At 39.1% G+C, this 16,668-nt stretch overlaps 1 protein-coding gene across 4 annotated transcripts in view; it reads right to left on the bottom strand.

Moving 5' to 3' along the window:
* Positions 1–16,668, bottom strand: part of LOC138741051 (otoancorin-like) — a 120,750-nt gene that overhangs the window by 69,798 nt on the left and 34,284 nt on the right. For all 4 annotated transcript variants that reach the window (XM_069894527.1, XM_069894529.1, XM_069894530.1 and 1 more), the window contains 7 exons: positions 16,097–16,263; positions 11,388–11,554; positions 8,036–8,154; positions 6,620–6,756; positions 5,358–5,469; positions 4,948–5,163; positions 3,335–3,502 (listed from right to left, as the gene is read on the bottom strand). In XM_069894527.1, coding sequence (XP_069750628.1) covers positions 3,335–3,502; positions 4,948–5,163; positions 5,358–5,469; positions 6,620–6,756; positions 8,036–8,154; positions 11,388–11,554; positions 16,097–16,263 — 1,086 coding nt within the window. The remainder of the gene's footprint in view (positions 1–3,334; positions 3,503–4,947; positions 5,164–5,357; positions 5,470–6,619; positions 6,757–8,035; positions 8,155–11,387; positions 11,555–16,096; positions 16,264–16,668) is intronic.

Below are 16,668 nucleotides of genomic sequence, written 5' to 3'. Positions count from 1 at the left end.
CCATATTTCATTTTTTATCTTTTTATGTTTAGATCTTGTTCCCACTTTTGTTTGAGTTTAGAGTTTCTTTCATCGTTCTCTTTCTCTTGCAGCTTGATGTACATGTTTGTTATAAATCTTTAAATTATCATTGTGTCTGTAATCACATATTCAAAGCTGCTTCCTTCTGGTAACCTCAGTCTCCTTCCCAGTTTGTCATTTAAGTAGGTTTTCAGCTGGTGGTATGCAAACATTGTACCGTGAGTTATTCCATATTTGAACTTAATTTGTTCAAATGATAATAAATTATTTCACAAAATGCAATTTTCTATTCTTTTAATCCCTTTTCTCTCCCATTCTCTAAAGGAAAGGTTATCTATTGTGAAAGGGATTAGTTGATTTTGTGTCAATAATAATTTTGGTAGTTGGTAATTTGTTTTTTTCTTTTCTACATGAATCTTCTTCCAAATGTTGAGCAGATGGTGCAGTACTGGTGAACTTCAATATTGCACCAGTTTTTCATCCCACTTATAAAGTATATGTTCTGGTACTTTCTCCCCTATTTTATCTAGTTCTAACCTGGTCCAGTCTCGTTTTTCCCTTGTTTGATAAAAATCTGATAGATATCTTAATTGTGCTGCTCTGTAATAACTCTTAAGGTTTGGTAGCTGTAAGCCCCCTTGTTTATACCATTCTGTTAATTTATCTAGCGCTATCCTCGGATTTCCCCCCTTTCCATAAGAATTTCCTTATTATTCTCTTTAGTTCATTGAAGAATTTCTCTGTTAAGGGAATTGGTAACGATTGAAATAGGTATTGTATCCTTGGGAAGATATTCATTTTAATGCAATTTACCCTTCCTATCAGTGTTAGTGGTAAATCTTTCCAATGTTCTAAGTCATCTTGTAATTTCTTCATTTCTTTGGCTTGGCTTCGCGGACGAAGATTTATGGAGGGGGTAAATGTCCACGTCAGCTGCAGGCTCGTTTGTGGCTGACAAGTCCGATGCGGGACAGGCAGACACGGTTGCAGCGGTTGCAGGGGAAAATTGGTTGGTTGGGGTTGGGTGTTGGGTTTTTCCTCCTTTGCCTTTTGTCAGTGAGGTGGGCTCTGCGGTCTTCTTCAAAGGAGGTTGCTGCCCGCCAAACTGTGAGGCGCCAAGATGCACGGTTTGAGGCGATATCAGCCCACTGGCGGTGGTCAATGTGGCAGGCACCAAGAGATTTCTTTAGGCAGTCCTTGTACCTTTTCTTTGGTTCACCTCTGTCACGGTGGCCAGTGGAGAGCTCGCCATATAACACGATCTTGGGAAGGCGATGGTCCTCCATTCTGGAGACGTGACCCACCCAGCGCAGCTGGATCTTCAGCAGCGTGGACTCGATGCTGTCGACCTCTGCCATCTCGAGTACTTCGACGTTAGGTGTGAAAGCGCTCCAATGAATGTTGAGGATGGAGCGGAGACAATGCTGGTGGAAGTGTTCTAGGAGCCGTAGGTGATGCCGGTAGAGGACCCATGATTCGGAGCCGAACAGGAGTGTGGGTATGACAATGGCTCTGTATACGCTTATCTTTGTGAGGTTTTTCAGTTGGTTGTTTTTCCAGACTCTTTTGTGTAGTCTTCCAAAGGCGCTATTTGCCTTGGCGAGTCTGTTGTCTATCTCATTGTCGATCCTTGCATCTGATGAAATGGTGCAGCCGAGATAGGTAAACTGGTTTTGTGTGCCCGATGGAAATGTGGGGGGGTTGGTAGTCATGGTGGGGAGCTGGCTGATGGAGGACCTCTGTTTTCTTCAGGCTGACTTCCAGTCCAAACATTTTGGCAGTTTCTGCAAAACAGGACGTCAAGCACTGAAGAGCTGGCTCTGAATGGGCAACTAAAGCGGCATCGTCTGCAAAGAGTAGTTCACGGACAAGTTTCTCTTGTGTCTTGGTGTGAGCTTGCAGGCACCTCAGATTGAAGAGACTGCCATCCGTGCGGTACCGGATGTAAACAGCGTCTTCATTGTTGAGGTCTTTCATGGCTTGGTTCAGCATCATGCTGAAGAAGATTGAAAAGAGGGTTGGTGCGAGAACACAGCCTTGTTTCACGCCATTGTTAATGGAGAAGGGTTCAGAGAGCTCATTGCTGTATCTGACCCAACCTTGTTGGGTCCCCCAAAGTTCCTCAACATGATTATCCAACTGCACGAAAATTTCTTCATTAATGGCTGATAATTTTTAGAGATGGCCTAGATTATTATCTAGTCTAATACCTAGGTATCGCATTGCTTGCGTTTTCCATTTAAATGGTAATTCTTTTTTAAACTTTGTGAACTCTGCAATATTCATTGGCATCGCTTCACTTTTATTTACGTTGATCTTGTACCCCGATACTTCTCCATGTTCCTTCAATTTCTTATGTAATTCTTTTATTGATAATTCAGGTTCTGTTAAGTATACTATGATGTCATCTGCAAATAGACTGATTTTATATTCCTTCTCTTTTATTTTTATCCCTTTTATTTTATTTATTAAAAATCTATCTCAAGGCACAGAACAATAGACAAGAAGCAAATACCTTACGCTCTGAAAATGTATAATACCTGCATCTAAATCTACAAAAGGATAAGGTTTGAATTCAATTAACAAAATTAAATTTATACAATGCATTGGTTAGGCTATCAAAGTTCTGGGCCTAGTTTGGCATTACTACCCAAAAAATCTGTATGCAGGAGTCATCTTGATCCTGATTTCTGTACGTGTGCATCACAGTCATTGATTTTGGAGCCAGAACATGGGCTGTATTTATGCTACTGAAGTAACACAAATCCTTTCATTTGAAAGAAAGTCCTCACCTATTCCATCAGCGTTGGTGATGGGTTTATTTCAGTTAATTTAGTTAATCTTGATGTCTGCTGAATTATTAAAATATTTCAGGCAACTTTATTTGGTATTTTTTAATTTTTAAAGTAAAATGTTAACTTTGGGAAGAGCACAAGATCGGTTTTGGATAACTCTGACAAACAAACTGACAGGATAAACTGCCATCAGCTGTGGTGCTGATTTCAATGTTTTAAAATGAGAGGTTGAATACTGAGAGAAATGTTCTGAGTTGTAATCAGGTGACAATAAACTTGACATTATCTTTTTAAAAAGAAGAGGCTGACAAGGAAAGAATTTCTCAAAAAAAAAAACAAATACCCACTCATTTTCATTATAACAGTCAAGTTCAAGTTAATTTGGTATAAGGAGCTCATTTGTTTCAAGTTAATCAGTTTGGATTTTCAATCTTAACATGTTCAATCTCTGGAATTGTGTATTGAACCCTCGCTGAGACATGCAGTTTGTCAGTTACCAAATCCATGGGAATACTTGCCCTTTCCATTATTGACTTCTGCTGCACTGGCAACATGGCGTTTGTAGTTTCTGCCACATCCTTTTGAGAAAAAGTAAACCGGAGCTGCTGCCCTTTGAACTTCTCAAATGTTTTTACACCAACACCAGAGACAAGAACACCAAGATCATTCAAATTTTCAGCTTTGACCTGTAGAAGGGAAAGCATATAAATATAAAACATTGTACAAACTCGATTTAAAAAAAAAGACATTTTATTCACTGGAACAATAAAATTGAATATTCCAGGATGAATCTATTTAATGCAGTGATTTCCATCTTTGCACTGTTGACCAGAAACCTTGTTCCTTCACTGTATATTTTTTTTTACATAGAATTATATTAAAGGCAATGTGCCATCCCATAAATAATTTCAAAACATATTTCTCCAGGCATAGTCTGGAAGTCTCTTCTTTAACCTGTCCATCTGCTCAGTTGAAATGGGTTAGGTTGCCAATTTAATTTTTTGACATTACTGATTATGCGGCTTTTAAATGGTTGTGCAAAGATTCAGTCCCTGCGATTTGTTTCATGAAATGTATGAAAGCTATTTGCTTTCAATTGTGCTTTTCATGGAGGAAAAGAAGACTTGAACTTGTGCAGCAAGTCAAGGTGGTTACAAGTTCTCTAGAGTCAATTTAATCGATTTTAAAGTTAGTTATTTTCTAACTGAGCAAACAGTCTGATCCGAGTTAGACAAATCTGCAGGTACTGGATCTATGCAATATAAAGAAGTGCTGGAGGGTTAGGGTTAGGTCACACAGCATCCATAGGAAGTAAAGGGTTAAGTACTTCATCAACTATAGGCAGAAAGAAAAAAACAGGCAGGTGCCTGAATGAAAAGGCATGGGGAGGAGGAGAGTGGAGAGGAAAAATTGGAAAAGGGATCAGGTGGAGGAGCACAGGCTAACATGCACTACCAAACCAAGGATATCTGCCGATAGGAGGACAATACAGTACATTTGGCTTGGGCATTCTCCAACCAGGTGGCACTTATATCAACCTCCAATTTCTATGAAACCCCTTCTTTCTTTCCATATCCCTCTCTGTTGCACTAGCACCCCATATCCTCCCTTTCTACTCCTATCAGAGAACTACCTTTTTCCCCTATCACCTCAGCTTTTTGTTTCTCTTCTACCTTCCCACCGATGATGTCTTACCTGGAAGACAATGATTCTCCCCCTGCTCCTTCCTTCCTTCCTCCTCTCCTCAACCTTTGGATTCAAACACTTGCCTGCCTTGACAAATGACTTAGGCATGAAGTGTTTTTTTTTACCCTTTACTTCTGATGGATGCCCCGTGACCCTTCATCAGCACAGTTGTGCTTTGTGAACCGACTGATCCTGCTACTGGATTCAATTTCCGGTTTCTGCACTTTGTCCTTTGCCTTTGTCCAAAAAAAATAATTATAGCCTCAATTAATGTGCATAAAGGAGCTTCCCAAATTATGCAACTATGCCTGTGAAGTTTAATCTCAATGAATGGTAGAACAGATTTAAGGAGTCAATGGCTTATTTGCTTAACAAGTTATGATCAAGTGCAATGAAGTGGAATTAGACATACAGTAAGGATATATATTTTATGAATGATACTCACTTCTTCAATTGCTTTATACTTATTGACAAGGACAGCGATTTGACTTTTGGACCATCCCTTGACATTTTTCAGTTCACTGAGCGCACCTGCAATGGCCTCCTTGGAGATAGAGGACAGTTCACTAACATTCAATCCAACCACTGAAGCTCCCAGTTCTTTTACTCCTTCAGCAGTCAAACTATTGGCATTAATATTCTCCACAAGAATCCGATAGATCTGTAGGAACATGTTTGTGTGAAATGATAGATAAAAACACAATGAGGCTTCTGCATGAAGAACAGATTTTTAAAAACTGTTTGGGCTTTGAAATGAAACATATCCTGTATTCAAGTTCAACACTGGCAATGAAAAGAAAGTTGGTGATATCTTATTCATTACTGGAGACTTAAAGTCACATTTAGTGTATTCACCTCCTTTACGTTCCTTGTACAGTTGAGCAGTTTGTTCCGCAATGCTATTACCGCTGCCTCCTTCAGCAATTTCAGTTTTTTCGCAGGGTAGAAACATGCCAGTTGACCAAGCCTACAGACAAAGGAGTCAAGTAATATTGGGGTTACTCTCTGAATGCGATTTGGACTTAGGAACAAAAACAAAACTCCTTTTCTAAGGCAAAAGAATTAGTTCAGCATCAACGGCAGTTTTCCAAATGAACCAGAACCCATTTCTTTCCAAATTAATTATTGCATAATTGTGCTTTAGTAAATTCAGCAAGTTTTCACAGCAAAGATGATTGGAGCCCGAATTTCTCCTTTCCACATAATTCTGTGTGTACTCAAATTTACAATCTCACCACGCAGGTATAATATTCAGCAGAAGCCAGTCAAATCCTGGCTACATCTGCGATGATGCCTTCCATCTGGGCACACCCCAACCAGAGAGAATTTACTACGACTTCTCCAGTTTCCATTAAACTCCTCCCCTGAGTCTTTCTCTCTTTCCTTAGGCTCCCACTGCCTTCCCTCTCTATTCAGAGAGCTCACCCCATCCTCTATCACTTCAGCGGTTTTCTCTTCTGCTCTTCCACCCATATCTACTTTGACCTCTGACCTGTTAGCCTGTACTCCTCCCCCTGCCCCGTCCTCTCCCTCCCACGCTGTTATTCAGGTGCCTGTCTGCTCTTTGCTCATAGCTTGACAAAGGGCTCAGGCCCGAAAGATTGGTTACCCTTTCCTTCCTATAGATACTGTGTTCCTTCAGCATTTTTGTGATTTGCACAAAAATCACAGCACCTGTAGAATTTCTTGTTTATCTCTTCACATTGGTACATTGCTGTGCAATGAGATCAATAATTCTCATGCTTCCCCTATTACATTTTACCGCTTAAATGCACATGCTTTTGATAGTAATCTAGATTTGATGGCGGACTCCAATATCTAGCGTGGATAGACATTTAATTGATGGCAATTTCCCATGAAGCAATGTAAAAGCAACAAGTATTTTTCTGACAGCAATCAGTAAAAGAAAGACCTTTCTCTTTGCAACTCAGATCATATCCAAGTGAGGTGATAATAAACTTGAGAGAGTAACATGTCACATTGTTAATGAATGCTGGTAGTAAATTGAACAGCTTTTCACTGTCAATGGTGTTTTAAATGTACAGATACAGTAAAAGTTAAAAGGCGGCTGTTAGTTAAAAAAAAAATTTAAATTGAAAAATGAACAATATTCTTACTTGTCAATTGTTGCAGGCTCACTGATGTAGACATTATCACATGTGTAAAGTCCTTGGAAGAGAATGTGTGCTTGCACCAGTGTGAGATCAAAGAGCTGGTCTAAAAGCCTGGATGAACTGTTGAGGAGCTGACATATCTGTGAATAGTCAGATTTTTCAATGTTTAGACAAATATGATGCACGAAACTGTTCAAGAGGACACACAAAAAATTAATAGAGCTAATAATGTGAAAATAGTTTAATAATTTCCTAAAGTTGACTTGCTTCAATGATTTGTTCCTTGGAAGGCAATACCAAGTGATCTGCCAAAGGACTAGATCTTGGGCTTTGTTTATTATTATCCTTTCACCACTTTGACAGCAGCAAGAGTGTGATAGCTCATGCAAAGTAAGACAGAAGTTGATTTCTTTTTCATAGAAGTCGCAGTAGAAAAAGACAAACCACTTCACATGACCAAAAGTTCAAAAAACTTTGGAAAGTAAACACAAGAATGTCAGTATGTTCCCTCATTGTCCGTGTGGGAGACAAAACTTTTTAATGACTTGCAAATAGAAAAATGTTTTGTGAAGGTGGATAACTTTATTGACATAATCACTTGCTTCTCACTGAGCAAGAAGGGATTATTATTAGCACTATTAATATCAGGGATCCTACAATTTTTTTCCCTAGCTCAGCCAAGCATCTTTTAATGCAGCTCAACTTCTTTCCATTGAACTGCACTGCATTTTCCTTCCTGAATGTACCTTAGCCTCATGCATAGAAAAGAGTAAATTGAGGCCAAGCAACAGTTATTTCTTGATTATTTGTCCATGTACTCTTCTGACAGCTGTTCTGCCACCTCATTTCTTCACTGGTTTACAATCAAGTCTTTTCTCAGCCAACAAGTAGCATTGAGTCCCACAAAATTCCTGACACTTCAGCTGTGTCTTGGACAAGGTTTTGGGCTCGTTGTGTAGGCCTGTGTTGATCTGGACTACAATCTGCTTCCCCAATCTTGCAGAACAACAGACTAGATAATGCCTCAACATTGTACATAGACTGGTTGAAGTCACATCTCTTCACCTGCTCTGATCTTTAAAACGTACAAGGATATCCCATTGCAAAATGACCTCTTCCTTTCCTCTTACATTTTCATTCTTCAAACTCACACCCTTCTCCTTTACAGCCTTGAAACCTCTCCCATTCCTCTATCCTCTTGCCCTTCCTCACATCTCCTCTTCCCTCATGTGCAGCACTGGTAACAAGAGCATCTTGTAACTGAGTAAATCATCCCAAAATATTTTTATATATATTTTAGATTATATCTTTATGTATTATCATGTACTTTGTATTGTGTGTGTATATGTGTAAACTGCACAAAAGCTGCTCCGTCAGGTTGTCTATACACAGTCAGATGATAACAAAACTTCAACTTACTGTGCTCGTTTCACCTTGTGCAATGGCCTTGAAAGTTGAGGTGGGTGCTTGCACAACGAAACGACCAAGTATCTTCAAAGCATCAAGGGTGATCCAGTGGCCTTTACCCTTTCCTTTATCTAAGAAGTAGTACAGAGAACTAGTCAGGATTCTGATGAATGCAACAGCCTTAAAACAGGCAAAATAGAGTCTGACATTAACATTTTAATAACAGCTTGCCCTTGAAATGCAGGACAGAACTCGAATGTTTTTAATTTCCTCAACACATATGAAAGAATTGCAGAACCAGGTTATTACTTTGGATATGTATTTGCCATTAAAGAAGCCAATAATCTCAGTTCAATCGTGTTTGGGAAGCTCTGAAGAAGATCAGATAAAACAAAAGGATTCAATAAATTATTTGTATGGCTTAGGTAAATATATATGCCAGGAAAGAGAAAGCCTTCTCCTTTTCCATAAATTTACAAGTTTATATGTACTGGCAAACAATACTCAGTGTGTTTATCTGAAAGACTAATCTGGAGGATTTTACCTCACTATTTTAATGGTGAAAGTTGACAACACTTTTTGTGCGATCAGGTCACGAGGCATATTTTGCTCATTCTCTGTGTCTGCATGTCTCTGTACTAAGTGTACATACCCCTGTATGCTGAATGTTTGCCCATGCACTGTATATATCTGTCCATATAGCATGCACTATTTGCTTCAGTCTTATGTACATTTTCACATGCACTACTGTAACTATCGATAGACAGTGTATGCCTTCTCCAGTTCTGTGTATATTTACACATGCTCTGTACCTGTAGGAAGTGTGTATATCTGCTCCAGTATGGTGTACATTTTCACACACACTATGTATATCTGCCTAAGAACAAAAGTAATTGGAATAGCATATTCGCTCGCCCTGCCTTCCGGAAGAACCCAGGCTTCACCTTGCCACTGCACATACAAAGTGAACAAGGTCCCTTTTACCACTCAGTTGAATGCTGCAATAGGGGAACCCATGTTTAAAACATGATTTTGTCCATTGCCAGGTGAATAAGGGTTTTGAAACATGAAACAATTCAAAGGCCTTTATGTCCAACAATGCACTTTCTCACCACTGCATTGAAGGATCATTGAGTTCAAGTCTTTGGTGTGGGATTAAATGGTGATATTTAAGGCAAGGTAGTAGCCTCTTTTAAATTGCAGCACCTGGGTAGCCCTCCTGGGACACAGGTGCAATTACTGGAAAAAAGGTGCTGGAATATATATTTACCTAAGCCATACAAATAATTTATTGAATCCTTTTGTTTTATCTGATCTTCTTCAGAGCTTCCCAAACAGAGGGATTGATCCATTAAATCGCCAACCTGGCTGTTAGGCACTATCGGTAGCCCAATAATGACGCAGACAGAAGACTGAGGGGAACGATAGACTTTATTGAGCAAGAGACTGCAGGCCCGGGTCTAGGCTTGGAAAATGAGCGGGAAGGAGAGGGGACTCAACCTTCATGGCCAGGGGTCACATGAGAAGGATCAAGGGAGGAACTAAGGCAGGGAGACACCCGGAGGGTGGGCCAGCCAGTGCATACAGCCATATCACCACACTGGTGATTTAAGGGGGATCCCGCCCCACAATGACACATCACTGGAAGTACTGCCAGATGCTGGCTGCCTGATGACGCATGCACCAGAATAAGCGGTTCGGCCATTTTTGTTTTCACATCACCTCCGGATGCGACCTAGGTAAGTTTAACTGGGTTCCCAGACTACCTCTGAGGTAGGTCAGGGACCCAATTGGATTCCAACAGACCATTTCTAAGTGCCATGTAACTAGGGCGCTAACTGGGCAAATTGCACTGCAGTTTGAAAGGGCCTAATGATTGATGTTTACATTAATGGTGTATAACACATATAATGGAGTAAGGAAACAAAGGGGTGGGTAGTGAATTTATAGAGAATACCAAAGTAGGTGGGAAGGCCAGATGAATGCAAATGGTATACAAAATTGAACATCACAGATGGACTTATTTGGAAAAATGTTGGCAAATGGATAATGATATCAACAAATGCAAAGTTACTGATTTTGAAGGGACAAAATGGAGACAAAACTGCAGAATGCTGCAGCAGAACAGGATTTGAGATGTCAAAACTCAGAAGACAAGGAGACAAATGTATTAAGGAAGGCTAGTAAAATGAAAGGCCATATTTTGAGGTGGTGCATAAAAGCAAGGATGATTTATTACAGCTATCAAGGCACCGGTGAACCACAACCTAAGCACTGAGATTACCTTTGCTCCCTAATTAAAGAAAGGCATTATTTCAATGGAGATGGCTCAAAGATGGTCCATTAGGGTATTCCCAGTTGTGGAGGGTTGTGTCATGAGGAAAGTTGAAACAGATGGGGGTGCTACTTATCAGGGTTTAGAAGAGTGAGATTTGATTTTATTGAAACATTTATTCATCATATCTTTGGGGCTGGACAGGTGAAGTTCTGAAAGAACGTTTCCTCTCAAGGAAAAGTTCAGAACCAGATGAAATCCTCCTAATATAATTTTGTGCCCACTTAATACCATAATGAGAAAGATCATCTTCTCACATAGAATTGTGAATCAGTGGAACTCCTTGTCACAGAGAGCTGCGTAGGCATAGACCTTATATTCAGGCAGAGATAAACAGATTTCTATTCAGTCAAAAAGCAGGAAAGGGGACAAACAAACTTGAGGCCTGAATGGCATTTGCTTGTTCCTCCTTATGTGGCTTTGTTTATGCATAGGTCTGATGGGATGAAGACAGAATTGCACATTTAGTATTGATTTCTATAAATGAAGTCATTCCTTAAAGGTTAAGTGTATCAAGAGCAAATACAAGCAGCAGCAATAACAACTGCAAGTATGTTATTCACAAGATTTCAGTACATAAAGTTTCTAATTACTGTTTCATTATAAATATGACAATGTATGAAGATTTCACCAAAAAAGTGCAAATTTATCTATTTCTCACTTTTGTGCTGTGTTTGTTGTTAAAATGAAATTGATTTTCCTATTTTGATGGAATTTCATTTTGAAAAGTGCGTAGAATAAACACATCATGAGGTCAATTCGAAAGTAATTGCCAAGAGTAATCCTGATGCATTCATTCCACAGATTCTGCCTCTGCGGACAGCCAGTCTCTCAAGATGGGGAAAAAAAAGACGGGAGAAAATAATTGCCTTTGTCCTGCACTAAATTGCTGAGTTGAAGTGTGATATTTTAAACTTGACATTTTAGATGTGATGCTAAAATCTGAGAGATGGGCACCATTTTGAGATTTTTATACGCGTGTTGACTGAATATTTCTATTGATAATGTCCAAGTTCGCTGTTTTGTTACCTTGATCTCTGTTTCCTTTATGGTCTGGGCCTTTATCATTGGTTTCTACCATGGTGTTCATTCCAAATGGTCCTGATCCTTTTGTGTAAATATCTTCTGTCCACTTGTAAATCTGCTTCCTGGTACCAGGAATAAGATTATCATATTCTTCATTGAAGACCTTCATTCTGCAATGAACAAAAAAGTTACTGAACAATACAATACACAGTAAGAACAAATAAAACAATTTTGCTCAATCAAAGTACAAGTGTTATTAAAGGCAATATAAGTGAGGATTATCATCATGTTCTACCCACAAAAGATTGAACCAGTCACTAAATACCGGTGTGAGCACCACTCCATCCCACACCATCCAATGGCAGCTCCCAAAGCACTGAGATTCACCAGCGTTACAGTGTGGAATCTACCACTCTGAGTACACACTCACCAGGTACGTCATTAGACCAGAAGCTCCATTCATTTGACCAACAAATCCCATGAATTAAGAGGAAAAATTGCAGTTAATTTGCCATTTTTTTAAAAACTTATTTTATAAGAAATTTAATACCATATCCATGTATACATATTTAATAAAGCTACAAGAGGAAAAAAACACGTGGTGCATATAAATATCTCCCTCCCTTCCCCCTCCCCCACAAAATATATTCAAAGTTAAAAAAAGGGAAAAGGGAAAAAAAAGTTGGGAGAATGTCAAAAAATATATTAAAAACTTCAATACTAATGTAATGGAACTGGGGGGGTGTAATGGAAGATTCTAACCGTGTTTTTTTTTTACTTTTGCAGCCTTTGCTTCTGCAAGGCTGAGAACCTGTTTATTTTTTAGAATCAGCAGACATAAGCTAAATTCCACCGAGGGGCCAGAGATGCAGTTATCTGACGAAAGGACATCTGTGTACCAAGAACATTTAATCTTCCTGCTTGTTTTGGTCACAGACTATCAGAGACCTAGCCTTGATGCAAAATAAACCATTGTATTCAAAATGATAAGCTGAAAATTATGTTATTCGATAGAAACCTAGCATGCTAGCTTGCTCGCTTATCTTTCTTGCTGTGCTGGGAATAAGTGCTTGGGTAAGCAGTTTTTGGGTAATACAAGCCATGGTCCCGCTGCTGAAGTTTGAGACTCTCCGAGAGGTGGCAACATCTCTCAGCAAGAAGAAGATCTTCTAGAGTCCAGCCAACGTCCCGGTCAGGGGAGGTGGAGAAGCTGCCACCGGTGCCCTGACAACCTACTACAAGTGTGCAGTCATTGCCTCGCTTCGTCAGTTGGGACCAGTCCAAGCGTTGATAAGTATAGTTGGGAAGGGCTTACATATTGTAGTTTGAAATCAGCTTTTGAATTTGTAATAAACATTTGTATAATCTGAACTGCTCTCGGTGTGTGTGACTATTTTCTTTTGGTAGCTCAAACACTGTGACCAATCTAAAACAAACAAAGTGAGAGGTACAAGTTTACCCAAGACGGGGGGGGGGGGGGGGGGGGGGGGGTGGTGTGGTTACCAACAGAATGGGTTTTCAGAGAGTCCTTCAAATTTTCAAACTCTATCCCTAAATCTGTATCCGATTTCCCAGTGATTGCTATGCACTTCCTAGAAACAGCTAAAGCTAGTTGTAAAAATTCAATTTGATACATAGTTCGCCTTAATTTTGGTCTAACCACTTTATTTATTTATTTTTTTGGCTTGGCTTTAATAACATTGGCTCCTGTGGGAGTTCAATCCCTAATATTTTCTCCAAAAAAATTCATACCTCTAACCAAAAAGGTTTTAGTTTAGGGCACATCCCAAGTACAATGCAAAATCAAATCGATTTCCTGACCACATTGAAAACATAAATCTCTAATAAGATTAGAATCAATTTTTTCAATTTTTGAGGAATTAAATATAGTTTTATTTAAATCAACACAAAATAATAACAATAAATCACAATATATGTTAATATGTTGTATATAAAAAGAAAAACTAAACCAAAAACCCTAAAACTTAACCTAATCTAATCCCATAACTAATCTAAATCTATTATAACATAGCTACATATCAAGTATAATTGATATATAAAATTATATTGAACTAATCTATATCTAACATTAATAATTTTGTCATATTTTCTTTGCATAGTTGCATCCAATCATGTTCATCTATTTAAATCAACCTTCCATCTTTATGAATTCGTAATTTAGGGGCTTCTTTTTGAAGTAATCCATTCTTCATTGATCATTGAAATCTACAGAAATTGGACATTCATCTGACAGAATCTACACCAATCATTTCCACTAATCCGATCTTTTATTCTCCCCTTACTCTCTTCACTCACTCTGGATTCTACTGCTTTACTTACATGTTAATTGTAATTTGCAGTAGTTAATTAGCCTCCCAGGTCACATCCCTTTGTGATGTGGGAGAAAACTGGAGTATCTGTAGGAAACCCACACGGCAAAAGGAAAATCATTAAACACCATGCAGACATCACTCAAGGTCGAACTTGAACCCAGACTTTTGGCACCATGAGCAGTAGTTCTACCATCTGCACCACTGTGCATTTGTTGGGTGTTAATATTTTGTCATTGATTCATTTTTTTGTTTAAATGTTTCGTATTGAAAAAGCTTTTTTTATTTCATAAAGCAATCAGAGACAAAAACTGTCAAAAATGCTTCTCAGTTTGATAGAAGACAAAATTTCACCCATTGCTTTCTGCTTAAAGTTAGTCTTTGATAAGGCCTCAGTCATCATTATCTAAAGTCTAATCGCTATTAAGGTCTGACAACACTTCGCCAGACACCTTCCACAGTCAGTCAGTGGTTTGGTTTATTTATCAGGCCCAGATATGAGTGGATTGTGACAATGAATCACATTAGCCACATTGCAATCAACGGTCCTCCTCCATCCCCCTCCGAATAATCAAACCGCATGGTTTTCATGCAACATGCAGGTTTTGAACTGAAATTCATAGTTCTTTGGAGCTTCACAGAGGGGAAAACTCGGTGATGATTAATATAGACAAGTACGCAGTTGCGTGTTGATTAAAATAAAATATTCATAAACTTGTTGCTTTGTTCCCAAGGATGCTGTTTAACCTGTTGCTTTGTTCCCAAGGATGCTGTTTAACCTGTTGCTTTGTTCCCAAGGTTGCTGTTTAACCTGTTGCTTTGTTACCAAGGATGCCGTTTAACCTGTTGCTTTGTTCCCAAGGATGCTGTTTAACCTGTTGCTTTGTTACCAAGGATGCTGTTTAACCTGTTGCTTTGTTCCCAAGGATGCTGTTTAACCTGTTGCTTTGTTACCAAGGATGCTGTTTAACCTGTTGCTTTGTTCCCAAGGATGATGTTTAACCTGTTGCTTTGTTCCCAAGGATGATGTTTCACCTTTTGCTTTGTTCCCAAGGATGCTGTTTAACCTGTTGCTTTGTTCCCAAGGATGCTGTTTAACCTGTTGCTTTGTTCCCAAGGATGATGTTTAACCTGCTGCTTTGTTCCCAAGGATGCTGTTTAACCTGTTGCTTTGTTCCCAAGGATGATGTTTAACCTGTTGCTTTGTTCCCAAGGATGATGTTTAACCTGCTGCTTTGTTCCCAAGGATGATGTTTAACCTGCTGCTTTGTTCCCAAGGATGCTGTTTAACCTGTTGCTTTGTTCCCAAGGATGATGTTTAACCTGTTGCTTTGTTCCCAAGGATGCTGTTTAACCTGTTGAATTCCCTCAGCAATTTATTTATTTTGCTCAAAAGTCTTGAATTTACAATTTCTTTCATCTTTGTTTCGACATTAAAAATCAAATTGAAAAATTAGTCAATTTTAAAAATATTTATTTTTTTCAATCAGCATGGTAGAAGCCCATTTTAACCACTGAAGCTCATACCACACAATTTCCCTACCAGCTTTGAATGTTTTGGAGGGTGGGAGGAAACCAGAGCACCCACAAGAAACGCATGCAGACACAGGGAGAACGTACAAACTCCTTACAGGCAATGCCGAATCGAACCCAGGCTGTTGGCCCTGAAATTAAGTTGTGGTAACCACTACATTAGCCGTAACATCTATTTTCTAATGCATTCTGCTATGCTTAGCCAATACAGAGCATTTTCTGCAAAGGTAGCATTGTTTATTGGCTAACTCGTATCATCTTTGCTTGCGTCGAGAGAAGAGGCCTCTGGGAGTTTGTGGACTGTGACTGAAGGTACAGCAGGTCATATCATCCTAACAGTTCCATTCCAAAATACTAAAAGGGTGGTGCGGTTAGCGTAGTGGTTAGCGCAAAACTCATACAGCAGCAGCAACTCAGGTTGGCATCTGGCGCTGTCTGTGAGGAGTTTGCACACTCTCCCTCTGTCTATGTGGGTTTCCTTCAGGTGCTCCGGTTTCCTTCCACCTTTCAAAATATATATAGGGGTTGTAAGTTAATGGGAATATTTGGGCGGCATGGGCTTCTGGGCCTGAACAGCCTGTGATCGTCCTGTATGTAAAATTTTTTTTAAAAGAGGCAAAACAATAAACAGAAGAATTTCTTGAGACCCCAACCATCCTTCATGTTTGCTTTTTATTCATCCCATCCAAACTATGATCTTTAATAATCAAAAGACACAAGTTTGAGAAACTTGCAAGACATAGAAAAAAAGGGGCAGGATAATGTAAACATTTAAATATACATTTTTGCTAATTACAAGTAGGCATTCATTTTTTAAAATGTAATTGCAGATAGATCTGCTACACTTACATCTCCATCAGATTGGAAAGGCTGACATTTAAGTTGAATGATCGGACACAACCTGGACTCAGGGTGCTGATTGATTTGTTCAACGTTGTAAGATAATCCATCACGTGTCCAGCAGCACTGAGGTGGTTTCTGAGATTCACTTCCCATCCATGACATCTGCCCGACCTCTGTGATTTAGAATGCCAAAGCAGTTAAATGGAACTGTTTCAGACATCTTTGGTAATTCATTCGCAGCAGTGTATCCGACAGTATATTATTGCTTTAAATCAACAATTCACAGTTTGAGGACATGAATTTATCTCAAAGACACCAATTCTTGGACACAATTGCATGTGTGTTACTAGGCCATTGGAAGCTAGTGGGACCTGCACATTTATCTGCAGTAATTTGCTGGTGCAAAACTATTTTTAGTAATTTACTTAACACTGTAACCAAAGGTCCCAAAATTAAACTATGAAATGGGTTCGCACAGTTTTAGAACAGTGCTGGTGGGCTTGTGTAACATTTTAGCAGTGGGAATTAGGAGTCAACTTTCCCAAGTTATTAAAATCTTTTTCTCATCTCTCATGAAG

Source organism: Narcine bancroftii, chromosome 8, assembly GCF_036971445.1.
Source record: "Narcine bancroftii isolate sNarBan1 chromosome 8, sNarBan1.hap1, whole genome shotgun sequence".
NCBI classification, from domain to species: Eukaryota; Metazoa; Chordata; class Chondrichthyes; order Torpediniformes; family Narcinidae; genus Narcine; species Narcine bancroftii.
Note: the sequence above shows the minus strand (reverse complement) of the source record. Positions and strands in the feature narration are given on the sequence as shown.